The sequence below is a fragment of the Oncorhynchus nerka genome, linkage group LG9a, assembly GCF_034236695.1.
Source record: "Oncorhynchus nerka isolate Pitt River linkage group LG9a, Oner_Uvic_2.0, whole genome shotgun sequence".
NCBI lineage: Eukaryota > Metazoa > Chordata > Actinopteri > Salmoniformes > Salmonidae > Oncorhynchus > Oncorhynchus nerka.
Window position 1 is genome coordinate 62,104,173 of NC_088404.1, and position 19,714 is coordinate 62,123,886.

Here is a 19,714-nt window from a genome sequence, read left to right on the forward strand (position 1 = left end):
GCACCTGAGCTAAATTTCGAGCCTCATAGCAAAGGGTCTGAATACTAATAGATTTTAATAGATTTGCAAACATTTCTAAAAACCTGTTTTCACTGTGTCAATATGGGGTATTGTGTGTAGATTGCTGAGAACTTAAAAACAAATTAATTTTAGAATGAGGCTGTAACTTAACAAAATGTGGAAAAAGTTAAGGGGTCTGAATACTTTCCGAAGGCACTGTATACACAATATGTGACCAACTGGCTCGATTCGGTCTTATGTAGCAAAGTTTGAAATTGTGTTCTTAACATTGAATAAAAATAGAGACTGTGCTAGAAAATTGTATATCATACACAACAGTTGAAGAAACAATGGGAAAGTAATTATGCTTTGAAAGTTGATAAACTTGTAACCCCACTTTTGAGAAAATGTCAATTGAATTTTTTCGTACACCTACTGGAGAGCTCTTCTTTGTCTACACACATTCAGCATCAATCACACCCTCGTAAGCCCTACCCCCACACATCTCTTTTATTTATTTATTTATTTTAATTTTAAGGGGTGGATCAGCTTAATATTGAGTAAAGAATGTTGCTTCCATCAATGTAATTGTCTGCATCATTTCCAATCTATATATCCAATATATATATATCCATATATACACATATATACATACCTATATAGACATACAGACTTTTTTTTAGAATATACCTTTATTATTCCCCGCAAACCCTACCACCCTTCCCCCAATTAGAGTAAACCAAGAAACACTAAGGCTTCTAGCTTCAGTTTACATATCTTATACACATTTTACAGACACAATCTATTTTACAATAGTTATATTTTGTTTGTTTTTAGTCCTTCCTCTATTTCTGATGTCCATCCAGTTAGATTTCTATTTGTAACTGTGCTATTTCACAAAAGTTCTGAATCTATATACATACCCCCACTCATCTCTTTAAGGATTCACATGTGAGGCCATGTGCTAAACAGTGAGTACATTCGTGTACTAAACAACCAAAGATTTCAAGACAAAAGGCTGGTTTATACTACATCTATCGACATGTCTGTATACAGTTCAATATTACAAGAAAATAAACTCACAACAAGATCATTATTTACAAGTTACAGAATATTAAAGAAAATAGCTTACATTTGTGAGTGTGAAGAAATAAAAGCAGAGCATTCTACTGGAAGAATTTTAGAACATGGACTCTGTCTCGTTGGCCTAACGTTATATCCTGATTTGACTTTGGTGGGGGTAATGTTGTTCTTTACATTACTGTCTCTGGTAAACACACACTATATAACAATTTTAAAAAGTTTCTTTCTCACATGGACAGGATACAGAAGGTGTAAACGGTACAGTGAAATGGTTAGTTGCATAGTGGAGTCTTTTGTTTAGACATGTAGCTAGCTAGCTAACCAATTAACTATAATCTCAACTCATAACAATACTACCCTGCATGAATCTACAGGCAGCTAAACGCTAACAAACTAGGTTCAATGTTAGCTAGCTAGCTAACATTAGGCTATAACTAGAAATGCAATTTGCTCTGAGACGCTAATAATAGTACTGCATAGTTCATACATGTAATTGTCACGACTCCTACCGAAGGTGGCTCCCCCTCCTGTTCGGGTGGCGCTCGGCGGTCGTCGTCACCGAACTACTATGTCAAGTTCTGACCTTAGTTCCTTTGTTTTGTCTTTGTTTTAGGATTGGTCAGGGCGTGAGTTGGGGTGGGCAGTCTATGTTCTTTTTTCTATAATTTGGGATTTCTGTGTTTGGCCTTGTATGGTTCTCAATCAGAGGCAGCTGTCACTTAGGTAGCCTGGTTTCACCGTTGAGTTGTGGGTGATTATTTTCTGTTCTGTGTTTTGCTTCAACATTCAGGACTGTCCGATTTCTTTGTTCTTTTTATAGTTTTTTGTTCAAGTGTTCAGTATTCGTATTAAATACAACATGGACACTGACCACGCTGCGCATTGGTCTGACATTTCTTACTCCTCGTCTGAGGAGGACGAAGACAAGCGTTACAGAATCACCCACCACAACCGGACCAAGCAGCGTGGTACCCAGGAGCAGAGGGTTCAAGACTCCTGGACTTGGGAGGAGATCTTGGATGGCAAGGGATGCTGGGTACAGCCGGGAGAATATCGCCGCCCCAAGGCAGAGCTGGAGGCAGCGAAAGCCGAGAGGCGGCATTATGAGGAGCTAGCACGGCAGCGCGGCTGGGACGAGAGGCAGCCCCAAAAATGTCTTGGGGAGGCACAGGGGGATTGTGGCTAAGTCAGGTAGGAGACCTGAGCCAACTCCCCGTGCTTACCGTGGAGAGAGGTGGACAGGGCAGGCACCGTGTTATGCTGTGAGGCACACAGTGTCCCCGGGGCGCAGGCATAGCCCGGTGCGTTACATAGCAACGCCTCGTTTCGGCCAGGCTAGAGTGGGCATCGAGCCAGGTGCCATGAAGCCGGCTCAGCGCATCTGGTCTCCAGTGCGTCTCCTCGGGCCGGGGTACATAGCACCAGCCCTGCGCCTGGTGTCCCTGGTTCGCCAGCACAACCCAGTGCGGTCGATTCCACCTTGCCGCACTGGCCTGGCTACGGGGAGTATCCAGCCAGGTAGGGTTGGACAGGCTCGGTGCTCGAGACCTCCAGTGCGCCTCCATGGTCCGGTCTATCCGGTGCCTCCTCCACACACCAGGCCTCCGGTGGCAGCCCCCCACACCAGGCTGTCTCTCCGTCTCCTCCCTACAGTGTCTCCCGTCTGTCAGGAGCTGCCAGAGCGGCCAGAGCCGCCCGCCAGTCAGGAGCTGCCAGAGCCGCCCGCCAGTCAGGAGCTGCCAGAGCCACCTGCCAGTCAGGAGCTGCCAGAGCCGCCGGTCAGTCAGGAGCTGTCAGAGCCGCCTTTCAGTCAGGAGCTGCCAGAGCCGTCCGTTACTCGGGTGCTGCCGGAATCGCCCTTCACTCCAGAGCTGCCGGAGTCTCCCGCCTGTCCGGTGCCACCATCCTCCATCGGATAGGATTCACGATGGACCAGATGATGGAGAGAATGGACCGATGGGAGAGGAGTTGTCTTCTCTCTCCACATTCGGTTACTCCAGCTCTGGATTCCCCTTCTCCTCCCTACCCCTCTGGCTCCAGTGCTGTCTGTCTTGCGCTCCCGAGGGACTATGATGGAGCGGCGGCAGGGTGCCAGGGGTTCCTGCTTCAACTGAAACTGTACCTGGCAACCGTGAGGCCCACTTCCTCGGGAGTGGAGAGGGTGAGTGTCCTCGCTGACAGAGCCTTCAATAGGTTGAAGGCGCTGTTCACAGATGCACCCGTGTTGGCACACCCGGAACCCTCTCTAGCATTCATAGTGGAGGCGGATGTGTCCGAGGCTGGGGTGGGTGCCGTGCTATCACAGCGTTCGGGTACACCACCAAAACTCTGCCCCTGCACTTTCTTTTCAAGGAAAGCTCAATACGGCGGAGTGTAACTATGATGTGGGGGACTGGGAGTTGTTAGCAGTGGTCAAGGCCCTGAGAGTGTGGAGACACTGGCTTGAGGGGGCTAAGCACCCCTTTCTCATCTGGACCGACCACCAGAATCTGGAGTATATTTGGGCAGCTAGGAGACTGAATCTGCGTCAGGCACGGTGGGCCATGTTCTTCACCCGATTTAGGTTCACTCTGTCTTATAGACCAGGTTCCATGAACAGAAAGGCTGACGCGCTGTCCCGTCTCTATGACACCGAGGATCGGTCCACCGAGCCTACTCCCATCCTTTCAGCATCGAGGCTGATGGCACCAGTGGTATGGGATGTGGACTCGGACATCGAGCGGGCGTTATGGGCGGAGCCTGCGCCGGCTGGGCGTACGTATGTGCTGCTTGGTGTTCGGGACCAACTGATTCGGTGGTCTCACACCCTACCCTCCTCGGGTCATCCTGGGGTGGTGAGGACAGTGCGGGGCCTCCGGGGGAAGTATTGGTGGCCCACCTTGGTGGTTGTGGATCAGTAGCCCTACAGACTGCGGAGGCGTTATTTACCCACGTCTTCCGGCACTACGGGGTGCAGGAGGACATCGGTTTTGACCGGGGTCCCCAGTTCACGTCCCGGGTATGGAGAGCATTCATGGAGCGTCTGGGGGTCTCGGTCAGCCTGACCTCCGGTTATCACCCCGAGAGTAATGGGCAGGTGGAGAGAGTGAACCAGGAGGTGGGTAGGTTTCTGCGGTCGTATTGCCAGGACAGGCCCAGGGAGTGGTCGAGGTACGTCCCATGTAGGTTGTTGTACACGGCTGTAGGTCATGGTTGTCCGTGTATTTTGTATTTTGCTGGACTGTTTAAGTTGGCGTCGTTTTCACCGTTGTGGTGCAAATAAAGCAGCGCTATCCTGAACTCTCTGCTTCCTGCGCCTGACTTCTTCCCCCACTACACCCCGGGCGTAACAGTAATGTTAGCTAGCAAGCCAGTTAATGTTAGCTATCAGTACGCTTTAACTTGCAATGAAAAACAACTCTCTGACAAAAGTAGAAAATTATAATATTTGAAAATGTAGCTAGCAAGACTCTTTCACCTGTAAACATGAATGAAGGCTTCTCCTTTTCTGTCATGGATGCCATGGTTGCCTTTAGTTTGAGGATGTGATCCAGAGAGGTGTTTTATACAACAGCCTTCTGTGTTCTCTTTTCGACTCCCTCCACATTTGCAATCAAACGCCTAAAGTTTCTCCATCTCCTTAGCTATCATACTCTGCTTCCACCGGGCATTCCACTGACTTCAAAATTTGGTCCTCCGGAAAGTGGATAGATATCTTTAAAATAAATCCCAGTTAGAAAGGATTTACCTACAACAACTGAGCAGCTCATTATAGACAGAAGCGTGCTAGATGACAAACCAATCCTAACTCATCTCTCGGCATGTCCAACCCATCCATTATCTCATCCGATCATGGCTAGCGGGAAGGTTCCTGGCTTTTTCCATTGCTAAATCAACTAGGCTTGTAATTTAACAATTGTATTCGTATTTACAGATGGCATACACGTTTGCTACTAAGGCACTTGAAAGTTCACATGTTCCAGAAGGTATTTCTGTCAAAAAACGCATTTTGAAAACCAGTCATGTAAAAACCAGCTTCTCCCTCAACAGAGATCAATCATCTCCCAAACTAAAGCAGATAGCTTGCTATGGCTCACCACCTAATTGTGACACACCCAAGACACACGTTGTTAGTGAAGCTGTGACTGCCTGTCTGTTACGCCATGCTCCGGTTCAGTAATAAATCACACAGTTTATAAAGAGCCACTTCTTCCAAGGCATAAAGAGTTCCATGTGTTATTACAATTTCATGTATAATTTTTTTATCCAAACATTTGGTAATTGTAAAAGCATCGATCTTGCCAAAAGGTTGCCTGTTTTCAACCATGTTTTACCAAGCTAGCTAGCTAACCAGGCTAGTGATGAGCTAAGCTAGATATCTAGCTAGCGCAGTTCACGTTGGACAATTTCAGTTGAAACTGGAACGAGAAAAGTCTGGGTTCACTTTTAAAATTACATTTATCGACAGCTAGACCATGTACATAATCCTTGACTAACCATGGGGTCTAGAATTTGAATAATTTTGTTGTGGTTTGAAGCAGCAGTAACAGTTGTGTTGACATGACAAATGGGTTCCTAACAGAATGGTATAGAGCTGACCAGCTTGTGGTCCTAAAAAACGGAAATGGTTCGTTCAGCCATTCATACTGTATGGGGGACATAAGTGGGAAAAGAATGGGGTTTTATGATAAATGCCAAAAATAAGGTCTGAGGTTAACACAGACTTAGTACATCTTACACATTTTATTCTATGATATAATATCAGTCAGTTAACATGACCTATATGAATTATGAAGCCTTTATGCTTGTTTTGATTACATAAATGCTTCAAAATTCACAAAAGGTTATGTTAGCTGAAGAAGATTGTCATAGAACAAAATGTATAAGATCTCCTACACCAGTTTTAATCACATACCTTATTTTCAGCTTTTATCCAAAAACCCTACAGAAAAACCCATTCATTTCCCAATAGGCTTTGACCAACGAGCCATGGCAGGGTTAGTGCCTACAAAAAGTGACCATTAGGCTATTGCTCTATGATTGATTTATATTTCTTGTGATGCAATTCAATTAAATTGCAGGCAATTTTTGGAGGTTGAGACACTGACCCAACCCAGATGCAACTTTATTGCAAGCAACATAAATTGCATCCAGATAGCTTTCTGTGAATATCGGCTTTTAAGGTCAAATTTAATTGCAACTGGCCAAATGTAACCTACTTGTTGATGTTTTGCCCACTATAGGCCTAGGCCTACTCCATAGAAAGTCAAGTCAATTGTAACCTAAAGACATTGAGTTCCAAAAATTGTTAAGCTACACCATTTTACCCCTCTCCAAATTAATATTTATTCGGCTGATATTAACTTAAGCGCAGTGTTGTAAAAACGTGCAATGGCGAGCCTGCCAGTTGGAGCGCATGCAAGGGGAGCGAGCACCGGTCACTCCCCACCGCCAATGGCCTGCTCGCCCCAACCGGCTGCTCTGGGACTGCCTGTCAAGCCAAGCTCCTCGCGTCTACCGGTTCCCTTATCACTATATCTTCTCTACTCTACCTTTCTGAAGAAACAGCCTGGCGTTACGTCAGACCCGGGCAAAAACCGCAGGGCAAGCAAGTCGGAGTCTAAGGAGCTAGGCATTGCTGCCAAACCCGAGTTAATGCTGCTCACTCACAGCACAGCGTTCAATGTCATTAAAAAGGAACACTTTTAAACCGCGGCAGCATGTGGTAAGTCAATTTTTCTCTGATTCGTTTTTCCAGCCTTCGGGATTTTTTTTTTACCGTTTTCACTCACATGACACTTTGACCAGTTGTCTCTAGCTGGCATAATTGCGCAAAAACTGCGGTAACACCGCGTGTTGGAGATTGTTCAAAAGTAGACTAACAAACGTTCAGCCACTTTGAAACCTACATGACATGATGATGAGGCACCCAAGCTTTTCAACAACCACTTGCAGAGATTTTTTCTTCATTTTTTAAATTTGATTCTTGATCATTTCAAAAACAAACATGCCTCATGCTCGAAATAGGAACCCTAGCCCCATCCCTGAGGTAACATGGGATACGGGATTGAAGGAGATGAACGAAACTTGGAAGGGAGCTATTGCCTGTCTCGGGGTGGCAGTCTTTTTCGTCATGACCATTGGGATCATATACTGGCAAGTGGTGGATCAGCCTAACAAGAACTGGATCCTAAAGGGGAGTTATAGCGGGCTTATCTGGGAGAGACGGACTCACTCTCTGGTCATACAGACACTGACAGAAGACAAGACCTACGTGGAGATTGACGTGGGCAACGTGGGGAACCCCGATATTGAAGTGCCGTTTGTCAGGAACCTGTGCTGGCTCAATAAGACGGAGTTCTGCTACACATGGGATTCGGTGGCGGACGTTAAAATCTCTTTGGAGGTGAATGAGGCGACGGAGACGGAGTGTTATAGCATGACATGGTCGCCGGTGCACTGTCATGTGGAGCTGAAGGTACGGGAACAGTTTCTCTCTCTCTCTCTATCTCTCTCTCTCTCTGAGTGTGTGGCATACACACAACCGGTTCAGCCTGTCAGACAGATATCAGACTATTCAGAGGCGTTTTATTCACATAAACCCATCAGGATATATTTTCCAAAATGGTCGTTTCCAAATCAATCAATTTACATACATAAGTGGCTTTTATGATGGTTGTCACACTTTTTATTCTTGTGTGTATTTGTCAGCACCTGTATATTTTACAAGAGTCTTTTCAATATTATGAGAAAGACCAAGGTATTTGGTTGAAATGGGGTCCCGTTTTATCCTGCATATCTTATTCCAACATGGAGTTAGTTATAAGCCATCAAACCCTCTGTCCACTTGTGACAACCAGCCCCATTGTGGGGTTGGTTGTCACAATGTTTGCTAGAAGCTTATTCCTTTTGTAACAGGAAATTAAGCAATATAGCATATAGCATATGATTTAACAATATTCCTAACAACATTCCGCATTTTATCCCTTGATAATAACATGACATATTGAGTAAATTTGTGCGTGTGAATGTCAATTTAAGAGTGCTGTCATATTTTTGTTCTAAAAAATATGTGTGTGAGAGGGAGGCAAGGAAGTGAGCTCTCTATAGTACTAGCAAAAAAGATTTTAGGATTTATTGTAATGTCCCTGAACAATATGCCCAGCAAACCAAAATTGGTTCTGTGAAAGTTCCCAGAACATTCGTTAGGTTGTGGCAAATGTTCTAATAACACAAAAACTGTCAAAAAACATTTTCCTGATGTTGCAAGAATGTTCCCAGAATGTTGTTCTCACATTTTGTTGCAGCAGTATGTTAATAATAATAACCCGGTCCAAAAAACATTACTGGTATATTGTGCTATTACATTACCTGGAAACCTAATGAGAACGTTTGGGTTCGGGGAATGTTATTTTGTGGTTGTTACATTTTAGGGAATGTTAGGACAACATTCCAAGGATATTTTAATTTAAATATTAATGTTTTTGGTATGTTGTCATCCTAATGATTTCTGGTAAAACAACATATGGAAGTGGGGTCTTAGAAAACAGTAGAGTATAGTTCAGTACAATACAGTACAGTAGACTAGAGTTCAGTACAATAGAATAGAGTTCAGTACAGTACAGTACATTTGAGCACACTAGCGTAGAGTACAGTATAATTTACTGTATTGTACTATACTGTACTGTACTCTTTTGTACTGTACTAAACTGTGCTGTACTGTTCTCTACTGTGCTGTTCTGTGATGTCCAACCCTGTGAAACATAGATGTCTATGATTGGTACAGATTTGGTCCAGTCCGGGCTAAACCAATTTTGGTCTTGTTTGGAGGTGAAGCTCATTAGAATAATAGCCAGTATATAGAATAATAACCACGCATACAAAGGACAATTCTACATTTTTACCATGAAGATTCTACATTTTTACCATTCATTATTATGCATTTCTGTATTGTACAGATCAGGGACCAATGATGTCATTCTGTTACTGTCACGTTCTGACCTTAGTTCTTTTGTTTTGTCTTTGTTTTAGTATGGTCAGGGCGTGAGTTGGGATGGGCAGTCTATGTTTGTTTTTCTATGTTGGTTTCTGTGTTCGGCCTAGTATGGTTCTCAATCAGAGGCAGGTGTCGTTAGTTGTCTCTGATTGAGAATCATACTTAGGTAGCCTTTTTCCACCTGTGTTTCGTGGGTGATTATTTTCTGTCTTTGTGTATGTCGCCAGACAGGACTGTTTCGGTTTTCGTTCGTTCACTTTATTGTTTTTTGTATTTCAGTGTTCAGTTTGATTCATTAAATATTACATCATGAACACTTACCACACTGCAAATTGGTCCTCCGATCCTTCTCGCTACTCCTCCTCAGAAGAGGAGGACGAGAGCAGTTACAAAAACACCCACCAACCAAGGACCAAGCAGCGTGGTATCGGGCAGCAGCGATCTCCGGACTCCTGGACATGGGAGGAGATACTTGACGGCAAGGGACCCTGGGCACAGGCTGGGGAATATTGCCGCCCCAAGGCAGAGCTGGAGGCAGCGAAAGCTGAGCGGCGGCGATATGAGGAGGCAGCACGGCAGCGCGACAGGCACAAGAGGCAGCCCCCCATTTTTTGGGGGGGAGGGGGTGGGGGGGGCGAGTCAGGTTGGAAACCTGAGCCCACTCCTCGTGCTTATCGGAAGAAGCGCAGTACTGGTCAGGCACCGTATTATGCAGTCAAACGCACTGTGTCGCCAGTACGCGCTCATAGCCCGGTGGGCTATAGGCCAGCCCCTCGCAAGTGCCATGCGAGAGTAGGCATCCAGCCAGGGCGTGTTGTGCCAGCCCAGCGTGTTTGGTCTCCAGTACGCCGTTTTGGTCCATGGTATCCTGCGCCGGCGCTACGTGCTGTGTCTCCAAGGCGCTGGGAGGGTGCAGTGCGTTCTATGCCTGCGCGCCGCCCGTGCCGGGAGAATGTGGGTATTGAGCCGAAGGGAGAGGTGCGAGTGGTATGCACCAGAGCTCCAGTGCTTACCCACAGCCCGGTTCAACCTGTGCCTGCACTCAGGAGGGTCCGGGCTAAAGTGGGCATCCAGCCTGGAGGAGTGGTGCCAAGGCTGCGCACCAGAGCTCCAGTGCTCCCCCACAGCCCGGTCCATCCAGTGCCTCCTCCATGCACCAGGCCTCCTGTTGGTCTCCCCAGCCTGGTGGGCCCTGTGGAAGCCCCACCCACCAGGCTGTCTCTCTGTCTCCTCCCTACAGGTGCTCCCTCCTGTCCGGCGCTGCCGGAGTCTCCCGCCTGTCCGGCGCTGCCGGAATCTCCCGTCCGTCCGGCGCTGCCGGAATCTCCCATCCATTCGGGACCCATGGCTTGGGTCCCCAGTCCGAGGTCGGCGGCGAGGGTCGCCGTTTTGAAGAGGCCACAGAGGCGGATAAAGAGGCGGAGAAAACTATGGTGAAGTGGGGTCTACGTCCCGCGCCAGAGCCGCCACCGTGGACAGACGCCCACCCAGACCCTCCCCTATAGGTTCAGGTTTTGCGGCCGCACCTTTGGGGGGGGTACTGTCACGTTCTGACCTTAGTTCCTTTGTTTTGTCTTTGTTTTAGTATGGTCAGGGCGTGAGTTGGGGTGGGCAGTCTATTTTTGCTTCTCTATGTTGGTTTCTGTGTTCCGCCTAGTATGGTTCTCAATCAGAGGCAGGTGTCGTTAGTTGTCTCTGATTGAGAATCATACTTCGGTAGCCTTTTTCCACCTGTGTTTCGTGGGTGTTTGTTTTCTGTCTTTGTGTATGTCGCCAGACAGGACTGTTTCGGTTTTCGTTCATTCACTTTATTGTTTTTTGTATTTCAGTGTTCAGTTTGATTCATTAAATATTACATCATGAACACTTACCACACTGCAAATTGGTCCTCCGATCCTTCTCACTACTCCTCCTCAGAAGAGGAGGACGAGAGCCATTGCAGTTACCATCATTATGTTACCATAGAATTGCCCACAATCAACACCAATTTGTTTTTATAATGGAGTTGATTATGACAACCACCCACCCAATGCTAATTAAGATGCTAGTTACCACATGACTTGACCTAGGAACTCAGAAATAGGTTTGAAATATATCTCTCCCTTTCCTCTTTTCAACGAACATAATTGTTCATGGCTACAGCTGCACCATCTACAGCTGCACCATCGAGAGCATCACTGCCTGGAATGGCAACTGCTCGGCCTCCGACCGCAAGGCACTACAGAGGGTAGTGCGTACGACCCAGTACATCACTGGGGCCAAGCTTCCTGCCATCTAGGACCTATATATTAGGCAGTGTCAGAGGAAGGCCATAAAATTGTCAAAGACTCCAGCCACCCTAGTCATAGACTGTTCTCTCTGCTTCCGCACGGCAAGCGGTACCGGACACCAAGTCGAGGTCCAAAAGGCTTCTTAACAGCTTCTACCCCCAAGCCATAAGACTCCTGAACAGCTACTCAAAGGGCTACCCCGACTGTTTGCACTGTCCCCCCCCCCCCCTCTTTTACGCTCTGTTTATTATTTATGCATAGTCAATTTACCTCTACCTACATGTATATATTACCCCAATTACCTACCTGGTATATTGGACTGGTATATTGCCTCCACATTGGTATATTGCCTCCACATTGACTCTACCGGTACCCCTGGTATATTGCCTCCACATTGACTCTACCGGTACCCCTGGTATATTGCCTCCACATTGACTCTACCGGTACCCCTGGTATATTGCCTCGCTTGTTATTTTACTGCTGCTGTTTAATCATTTGTTACTTTGATTTTCTATTTTTTACTTAATACTTATTTAAATGTTTTTCTTAACTTAAAGCATGGTTGGTTAAGGGCTTGTAAGTAAGCATTTCACTGTAAGGTCTACACCTGTTGTATTCGGCGCATGTGACAAATACAATTGGATTTGATTTGATACCCACATTTTCTTTCACTGTCACCTACGCTACTGTTCAAAAGTTTGTGTCTAATTTTGTTGTTTTTGTCCATTAAAATATAATCAAATTGATCAGAAATACAGTGTAGACATGGATATTGTTGTAAATGACTATTGTAGCTGGACACGGATGATTTTTAATGGAATATCTACATAGGCGTACAAAGGCCCATTATCAGCAACCATCACTCCTGTGTTCCAATGGCACGTGTTAGCTAATCGATGTTTATCATTTTAAAATACTAATTGATCATTAGAAAACTATTTTGCAATTATGTTAGCACAGCTGAAACTGTTGTACTAGTTAAAGAAGCAATAAAACTGTCCTTCTTTAGACTAGTTGAGTATCTGGAGCATCAGCATTTGTGGGTTCGATTACAGGCTCAAAATGGCCCGAAACAAAGGACTTTCTTCTGAAACTCGTAAGTCTATTCTTGTTTTGAGAAATGAAGGCTATCCCGTGTGAGAAATTGCCAAGAAACTGAAGATCTCGTACAACACTGTGTACTACTCCCTTCACAGAACAGCGCAAACTGTCTCTAACCAGAATAGAAAGATGAGTGTGACGCCCCGGTGCACAACTGAGCAAGAGGACAAGTACATTAGAGTGTCTAGTTTGAGAAACAGATGCCTCACAAGTCCTCAACTGGCAGCTTCATTAAGTAGTACCTGCAAAACACCAGTCTCAACGTCAACAGTGAAGAGCCGACTCCGGGATGCTGGACTTATAGGCAGATTTGCACAGAAAAAGCCATATCTCAGACTGGCCAATAAAAAGAAAAGATTAAGATAGGAAAAATAACACAGTGCCTGGACCAAGGAAGATTGGAAAAAAGACAAATCTAAGACAAATCTAAGTTTGAGGTGTTCGGATTACAAGAAGAAAGAACAACATTCATGAGACGCAGAAAAAAAATGAAAAAATGCTGAAGGGGTGCTTGACACAATCTGTGAAGCATGGTGGAGGGAATGTGATGGTCTGGGGGTGCTTTGGTGGTGGGAAAGTGGGAGATTTGTACAGGGTAAAAGGGATCTTGAAGAAGGAAGGCTATCACTCAATTTTGCAACGCCATGCCATACCCTGTGGCCGGCGCTTAATTAGAGCCAATTTCCTCCTACAACAGGACAATTACCCAAAGCACAGCTCCAAACTATGCAAGAACTATTTAGGGAAGAAGCAGTCAGCTGGTATTGTGTCTATAATGGAGTGGCCCGCACAGTCACCGGATCTCAACCCTATTGAGCTGTTGTGGGAGCAGCTTGACCTTATGGTATGTAAGAAGTGCCCATCAAGCCAATCCAACTTGTGGGAGGTGCTTCAGGAAGCATGGGGTGAAATCTCTTCAGATTCCCTCAACAAATTGACAACTAGAATGCCAAAGATCTGCAAGGCTGTAATTGCTGCAAATGGAGGAATCTTTGATGAAAGCAAAGGGCACAATTATTATTTCAATTAAAAATCATTATTTATAACATTGTCAACGTCTTGACTATATTTCCTATTCATTTTGCAACTCATTTCATGTATGTTTTCATGGATAACAAGGACATTTCTAAGTGACCCCAAACTTTTGAATGGGAGTGTATGAAAAACATTTATATCATGCTGACATAAATTAACCAGGTGGATGTGTTCTTTCAAAGAGTTCACATATTCGAACCTTAAAAAATAACACACAGTGCCATTTTGATTGGGAGTAATTAGCACTGTGACAACCAACTCCTGAGACAAATAACCCCAGTCTCCTCTATACTTTAATATTGTGCCTATTTTTCATAAATAACTGAAGCTTTTTGGATTGTGTGCACTAGGCCTACTGTTTGTAGCCTATTGTTTGTAGAAGTTTTGGGGGACTGACACATTAGTTAATTGATTGTTAAAATATACCCTGGAAACAGTTTCATTTGTGACTTGTTTCAGCATGTCGCGGGTCACTACTCTAGAGGAGATCTAGAGTGGGCCAAACTATGGGCCAAACTACCAGCAACAGTGTGTGAAAACCTTGTGAAGACTTACAGAAAACGTTTGATCTCTGTCATTGCCAACAAAGGGTATATAACAAAGTATTGAGATAAACTTTTGTTATTGACCAAATACTTATTTTCCACCACAATTTCCAAATAAATTCATTAAAAATCCTACAATGTGATTTTCTGGATTTTTTTTCTCATTTTGTCTGTCATAGTTGAAGTGTACCTATGATGAAAATTACAGGCCTCTCTCATCTTTTTAAGTGGGAGAACTTGCACAATTGGTGGCTGACTAAATACTTTTTTGCCCCACTGTATACAGGTAAGATAGTCTCGCTAGCTACATTTTCAGATATTACACATTTCTAATTTTGACAGAAAGTGGTTTCATTTCAAGCTAAATTGTACTGTTAGCCATCTAGCTGATGTTAGCTGGCTGGCTCGCTAGCTAACATTACGTGTATGATATTATTATTCGTATCCCAGAGCCATTTGCTTGGCTAGTTAGAGCCTAATGTTAGCTAGCTGCCTGGCTGGCTCGCTAGCTAACATTACGTATATGATGTTATTATTTGTTTCTCAGAGCCATTTGCTTTACTTGTTAGCCTAATGTTAGCTAACTAACATTGAATCTAGTTGGTTATCTTCCATCTGATTCATGCAGGGTAGTAACAACATTATTTGGCTCTATGTTCATTGTTGTTTAACTAGCTAACGTTAGCTGGCTGGCACGCTAGCTAACGCTACGTGATGTGTATGATCTTACACTTTATTTACCTAGCTAGGTTCATTGTTTACCTAGCTAGCTAGCTAGCTACATGTCTTAACAAAAGACTCCACTATGCAACAAACCATTTCAGGTTAGTTTGAAAATTCATTCTGAGTATGCCAGACGCCCCTAAAAACTGATGAATTTATGAATGCGTAACATCCATTGAATATGGCCAGTGTCAGTAAACGTCGGCAAAAAAAGCGTAATCAATTGTTGCCAGCAGAGCTGGTTAGGCTGTTTTCATGTTATCCAGAGGTAAACAAATCATCGGCCAGAGCGTCAAGTCTGCGTTCCGAACGCTCCGACAGCGAAACGAGATGGGTGGGGCTAAAGCTTAAGAGGGTGTGAATGATGCTGAATGGTTGTAGACAAAGAAGAGCTCTTCACTAGGTACCAAAACTTTCAAAGGCCATTTTCTCAAAAGTGAATTTACAAGTTTATCAACTTTCAAAGCAGAGTTACTTTCCCATTGTTCCTAAAAAAAATGCATTGTATGATATACCATTTCTCTTTTTTTATCCAATGTAAAAAACACCATTTCAAATGTTGCTACATAAGACCAATTTGAGCCAGTTGGTCACATTTATACTAGACATTTATATTATTTGGTTGAACTTGAGAACATTTTAATCAGATGTCCAGTGCACGTACGATGCACAGACATGGCTGTGGAAGGGAAGCAGGATCTTGAACGTCCAGTCTGCTTCGTCATGGCACTGGGTTCTAAGACCACAGAATTACTTTCCTTCTATCCCTCTTTCTGCCTACTGATTAAACGCTTAACAATTCGGATGTTTTGAAAGTTTAATCCTTGTATTGGTACATTCCCTGGCATAAGTCTGTTGTCCCGTGTCATTTGGGGATTCCAGTGGCTTCATATCCTAAAAGATGTCCCAAATCCTATCACGTGTGTGAGAGAAATTACAAGATTATGTTATAATGCTGTTATTGCATCAAATGGTTGTTTTATGCAACAGAATAAGGGGTTGTTAGAACACTCATCTAGAGCACTCAATCGATTCACTTTATATGTGTGTGTTGTCTTGATCTGCTCCCTTATTAATAAACTAAAGCTTTTTTCACTTAAGTATAACTCTGACTTGTGTGATAAGTTTGTCTCTCCTCCTTTGATAGTAAAGAAAGTAACTGTCACACGTGTCTCAGGTGACCGCCTGGCACTTGTATAAATTCCTGGCACGGAACGGAAAATACTTTGGAGGAAAAGCAGAATGAACATCATAGAGGCTAGGGTGAAAGACTACAAATGTGGCGTGATGGGGTTTACGTGGACATATTTTCTTCTTTAGGCTACAGTAAAGCAGTGAAGTGGAGATAGATTCAAGTGCCACATTTGAATTCATGTGGAATCATATTGCCGGCCAGCAGACCATGTTCTCTGCACATTTGAAGGAAACGTTATGTAATATTGTAGGCCTGTCATTTTTCAATGTCACATGCCATTATTATTCCATATAATTCACCAACTTTACTATAAGTGGAATATTGATCAGCTATATATATATTTTTAATTTAACCTAATTTTGATGCTCAAAAATTACAAAACACAGTCGCTTACAGCACTACAGTACTTATCACAATTGGATTAGAGTATATAATGAGTATGTGAAGTGCAATATTTTGCCAGTTACACTGTAAAGAGGATGCCATGAATTTGACAGTAACTTACAGGAAGAAAAGTGGCAAGTAAGTTACTGCATTTTATATTGCAGTAAATCTACTGTAATCTAAATACATTATCAAAGCAAGTACTGTGTAATTACACACCGTACGATACCAAACAATTGCATGTATTATACTGTAAAAAATTAAATGCTACTGTAATCATAATGAATGAGTGAATGAATGGATAAATGAATGAATGAAATTCATTGAGGGGAGGGGTTTGTATTTCACAATATTTTACTGTAATTACATAGGATTGGTGTAAGCAGGTTGGCTGCTAGGTAATGCGTTTATGAATATTTGGTGTTTTATATTACTTGCACTACTAGAGGCCTTAACAAAGGCTTCCAAAATGGCAGAGACTACAGGGCAAAACAGACCAAAAAGAAATGGCAAAATGTTCAACCATTTAAGGCTTAAAGGCCCAATGCAGCCATTTTTATATACATTTTAAGTCATTTCTGTGTAAGAATGAAGTAGATTACTGTAATAGTTTTACATTCAAAAGGTAAAAAAATAATCATAAATAGCTTTTTAGCAACAACTTTTTCTCTCTTTGTTATTGGTTTATTATCTATTTTAGAAGCCGAAACCCCACCCATTCAAAACATGCTGATTATATACACTGAGTGTACTTAACATTAGGAACACCTGCTCTTTCCATGACAAAGACTGACCAGGTGATTGCAGGTGAAAGCTATGATCCCTTATTGATGTCAGCTGTTAAATCCACTTCAATCAGTGTAGATGAAGGGGAGGAAACAGGTTAATGAAGAACTTTTAAGCCTTGAGACATGGATTGTGTATGTGTGGTATCCAGAGGGTGAATTGACAAGACAACATATTTAAATGCCTTTGAACGGGGTATGGTAGTAGGTGCCAGGCGCACCAGTTTGAGTGTGTCAAGAACTACAATGCTGCTGTGGTTTTCACGCTCAGCAATTTCCCGTATCAAGAATGGTCTATCATCCAAAGGACATAACACTGATCACATTTGTTCACACTTTTACAGTGTTAGTTTCATCAGCTGTAAAATGTTTCACAGTATTTTACTGTTGATGATACACCAAATTACTCTATAAATGACAGTTTTACGTCACAGCGTACAGTTAAGTCAAGTGGATATAGCGATCACTATAATTAAGATTTCATTGGATACATTTGTTGTAAAATTGTTCTGACAGGTTACACCTAAGTGTATCTTGACCAACTGGCCCTCCAAATTCACCTCCGCTGTCTTCAATCAGAATCTCAGCGATCACTGCCTCATTGCCTGTATCCGCTACGGGCCCACAGTCAAACGACCACCCCTCATCACTGTCAAACGCTCCCTAAAACACTTCTGCGAGCAGGCCTTTCTAATCGACCTGGCCCAGGTGTCCTGGAAGGATATTGACCTCATCCCGTCAGTTGAGGATGCCTGGTCATTCTTTAAAAGTAACTTCCTCACCATCTTAGATAAGCATGCTCCGTTAAAAAAATGCAGAACTAAGAACAGATATAGCCCTTGGTTCACTCCAGACCTGACTGCCCTCGACCAGCACAAAAACATCCTGTGGCGGACTGCAATAGCATCGAATAGTCCCCGCGATATGCAGCTGTTCAGAGAAGTCAGGAGCCAATACACGCAGTCAGTCAGGAAAGCAAAGGCCAGCTTTTTCAAGCAGAAATTTGCATCCTATAGCTCTAACTCCAAAAAGTTCTGGGACACTGTAAAGTCCATGGAGAACAAGAGCACCTCCTCCCAGCTGCCCACTGCACTCAGGCTAGGTAACACGGTCACCACTGATAAATCCATGATAATCGAAAACTTCAACAAGCATTTCTCAACGGCTGGCCATGCCTTCCTCCTGGCTACTCCAACCCCCCCGCGCAGCTACTCGCCCAAGCCTCCCCAGCTTCTCCTTTACCCAAATCCAGATAGCAGATGTTCTGAAAGAGCTGCAAAACCTGGACCCGTACAAATCAGCTGGGCTTGACAATCTGGACCCTCTATTTCTGAAACTATCCGCCGCCATTGTCGCAACCACTATTACCAGCCTGTTCAACCTCTCTTTCATATCGTCTGAGATCCCCAAGGATTGGAAAGCTGCCGCAGTCATCCCCCTCTTCAAAGGGGAAGACACCCTGGACCCAAACTGTTACGGACCTATATCCATCCTGCCCTGCCTATCTAAGGTCTTCGAAAGCCTAGTCAACAAACAGATCACTGACCATCTTGAATCCCACCATACCTTCTCCGCTGTGCAATCTGGTTTCCGAGGCGGCCACGGGTGCACCTCAGCCACGCTCAAGGTACTAAACGATATCATAACCGCCATCGATAAAAGACAGTACTGTGCAGCCGTCTTCATCGACCTGGCCAAGGCTTTCAACTTTTGTCAAACACCATATTCTTATCGTCAGACTCAGTAGCCTCGGTTTTTCTAATGACTGCCTTGCCTGGTTCACCAACTACTTTGCAGACAGAGTTCAGTGTGTCAAATCGGAGGGCATGTTGCCCAGTCCTCTGGCAATCTCTATGGGGGTGCCACAGGGTTCAATTCCCGGGCCGACTCTTTTCTCTGTATATATCAATGATGTTGCTCTTGCTGCGGGCGATTCCCTGATTCACCTCTACACAGACGACAACATTCTGTATACTTCTGGCCCTTCCTTGGACACTGTGCTATCTAATCTCCAAACGAGCTTCAATGCCATACAACACTCCTTCTGTGGCCTCCAACTGCTCTTAAACGCTAGTAAAACCAAATGAATGCTTTTCAACCGTTCGCTGCCTGCACCCGCACGCCCGACTAGCATCACCACTCTGGATGGTTCCGACCTAGAATATGTGGACATCTATAAGTACCTAGGTGTCTGGCTAGACTGTAAACTCTCCTTCCAGTCTCATATCAAACATCTCCAATCTAAAATCAAATCTAGAGTCGGCTTTCTAAACTTACCCTAGTAAACTGACTATCCTACCGATCCTCGACTTCGGCGATGTCATCTACAAAATAGCTTCCAATACTCTACTCAGCAAACTGGATGCAGTTTATCACAGTGCCATCCGTTTTGTTACTAAAGCACCTTATACCACCCACCACTGCGACCTGTATGCTCCAGTCGGCTGGTCCTCGCTACATATTCGTCGCCAGACCCACTGGCTCCAGGTCATCTACAAGTCCATGCTAGGTAAAGCTCCGCCTTATCTCAGTTCATTTGTCACGATGGCAACACCCACCCGTAGCACGCGCTCCAGCAGGTGTATCTCACTGATCATCCCTAAAGCCAACACCTCATT

At 44.1% G+C, this 19,714-nt stretch overlaps 1 protein-coding gene across 1 annotated transcript in view; it reads left to right on the top strand.

The window, feature by feature from the left end:
• The first annotated feature begins 6,509 nt into the window (after positions 1–6,509).
• si:ch211-236l14.4 (SITS-binding protein) overlaps positions 6,510–19,714 on the top strand; it is an 84,256-nt gene continuing 71,051 nt past the window's right edge. Inside the window, exon 1 of the mRNA XM_029668859.2 lies at positions 6,510–7,540. Coding sequence (XP_029524719.1) covers positions 7,070–7,540 — 471 coding nt within the window. The 5' untranslated portion in view covers positions 6,510–7,069. The remainder of the gene's footprint in view (positions 7,541–19,714) is intronic.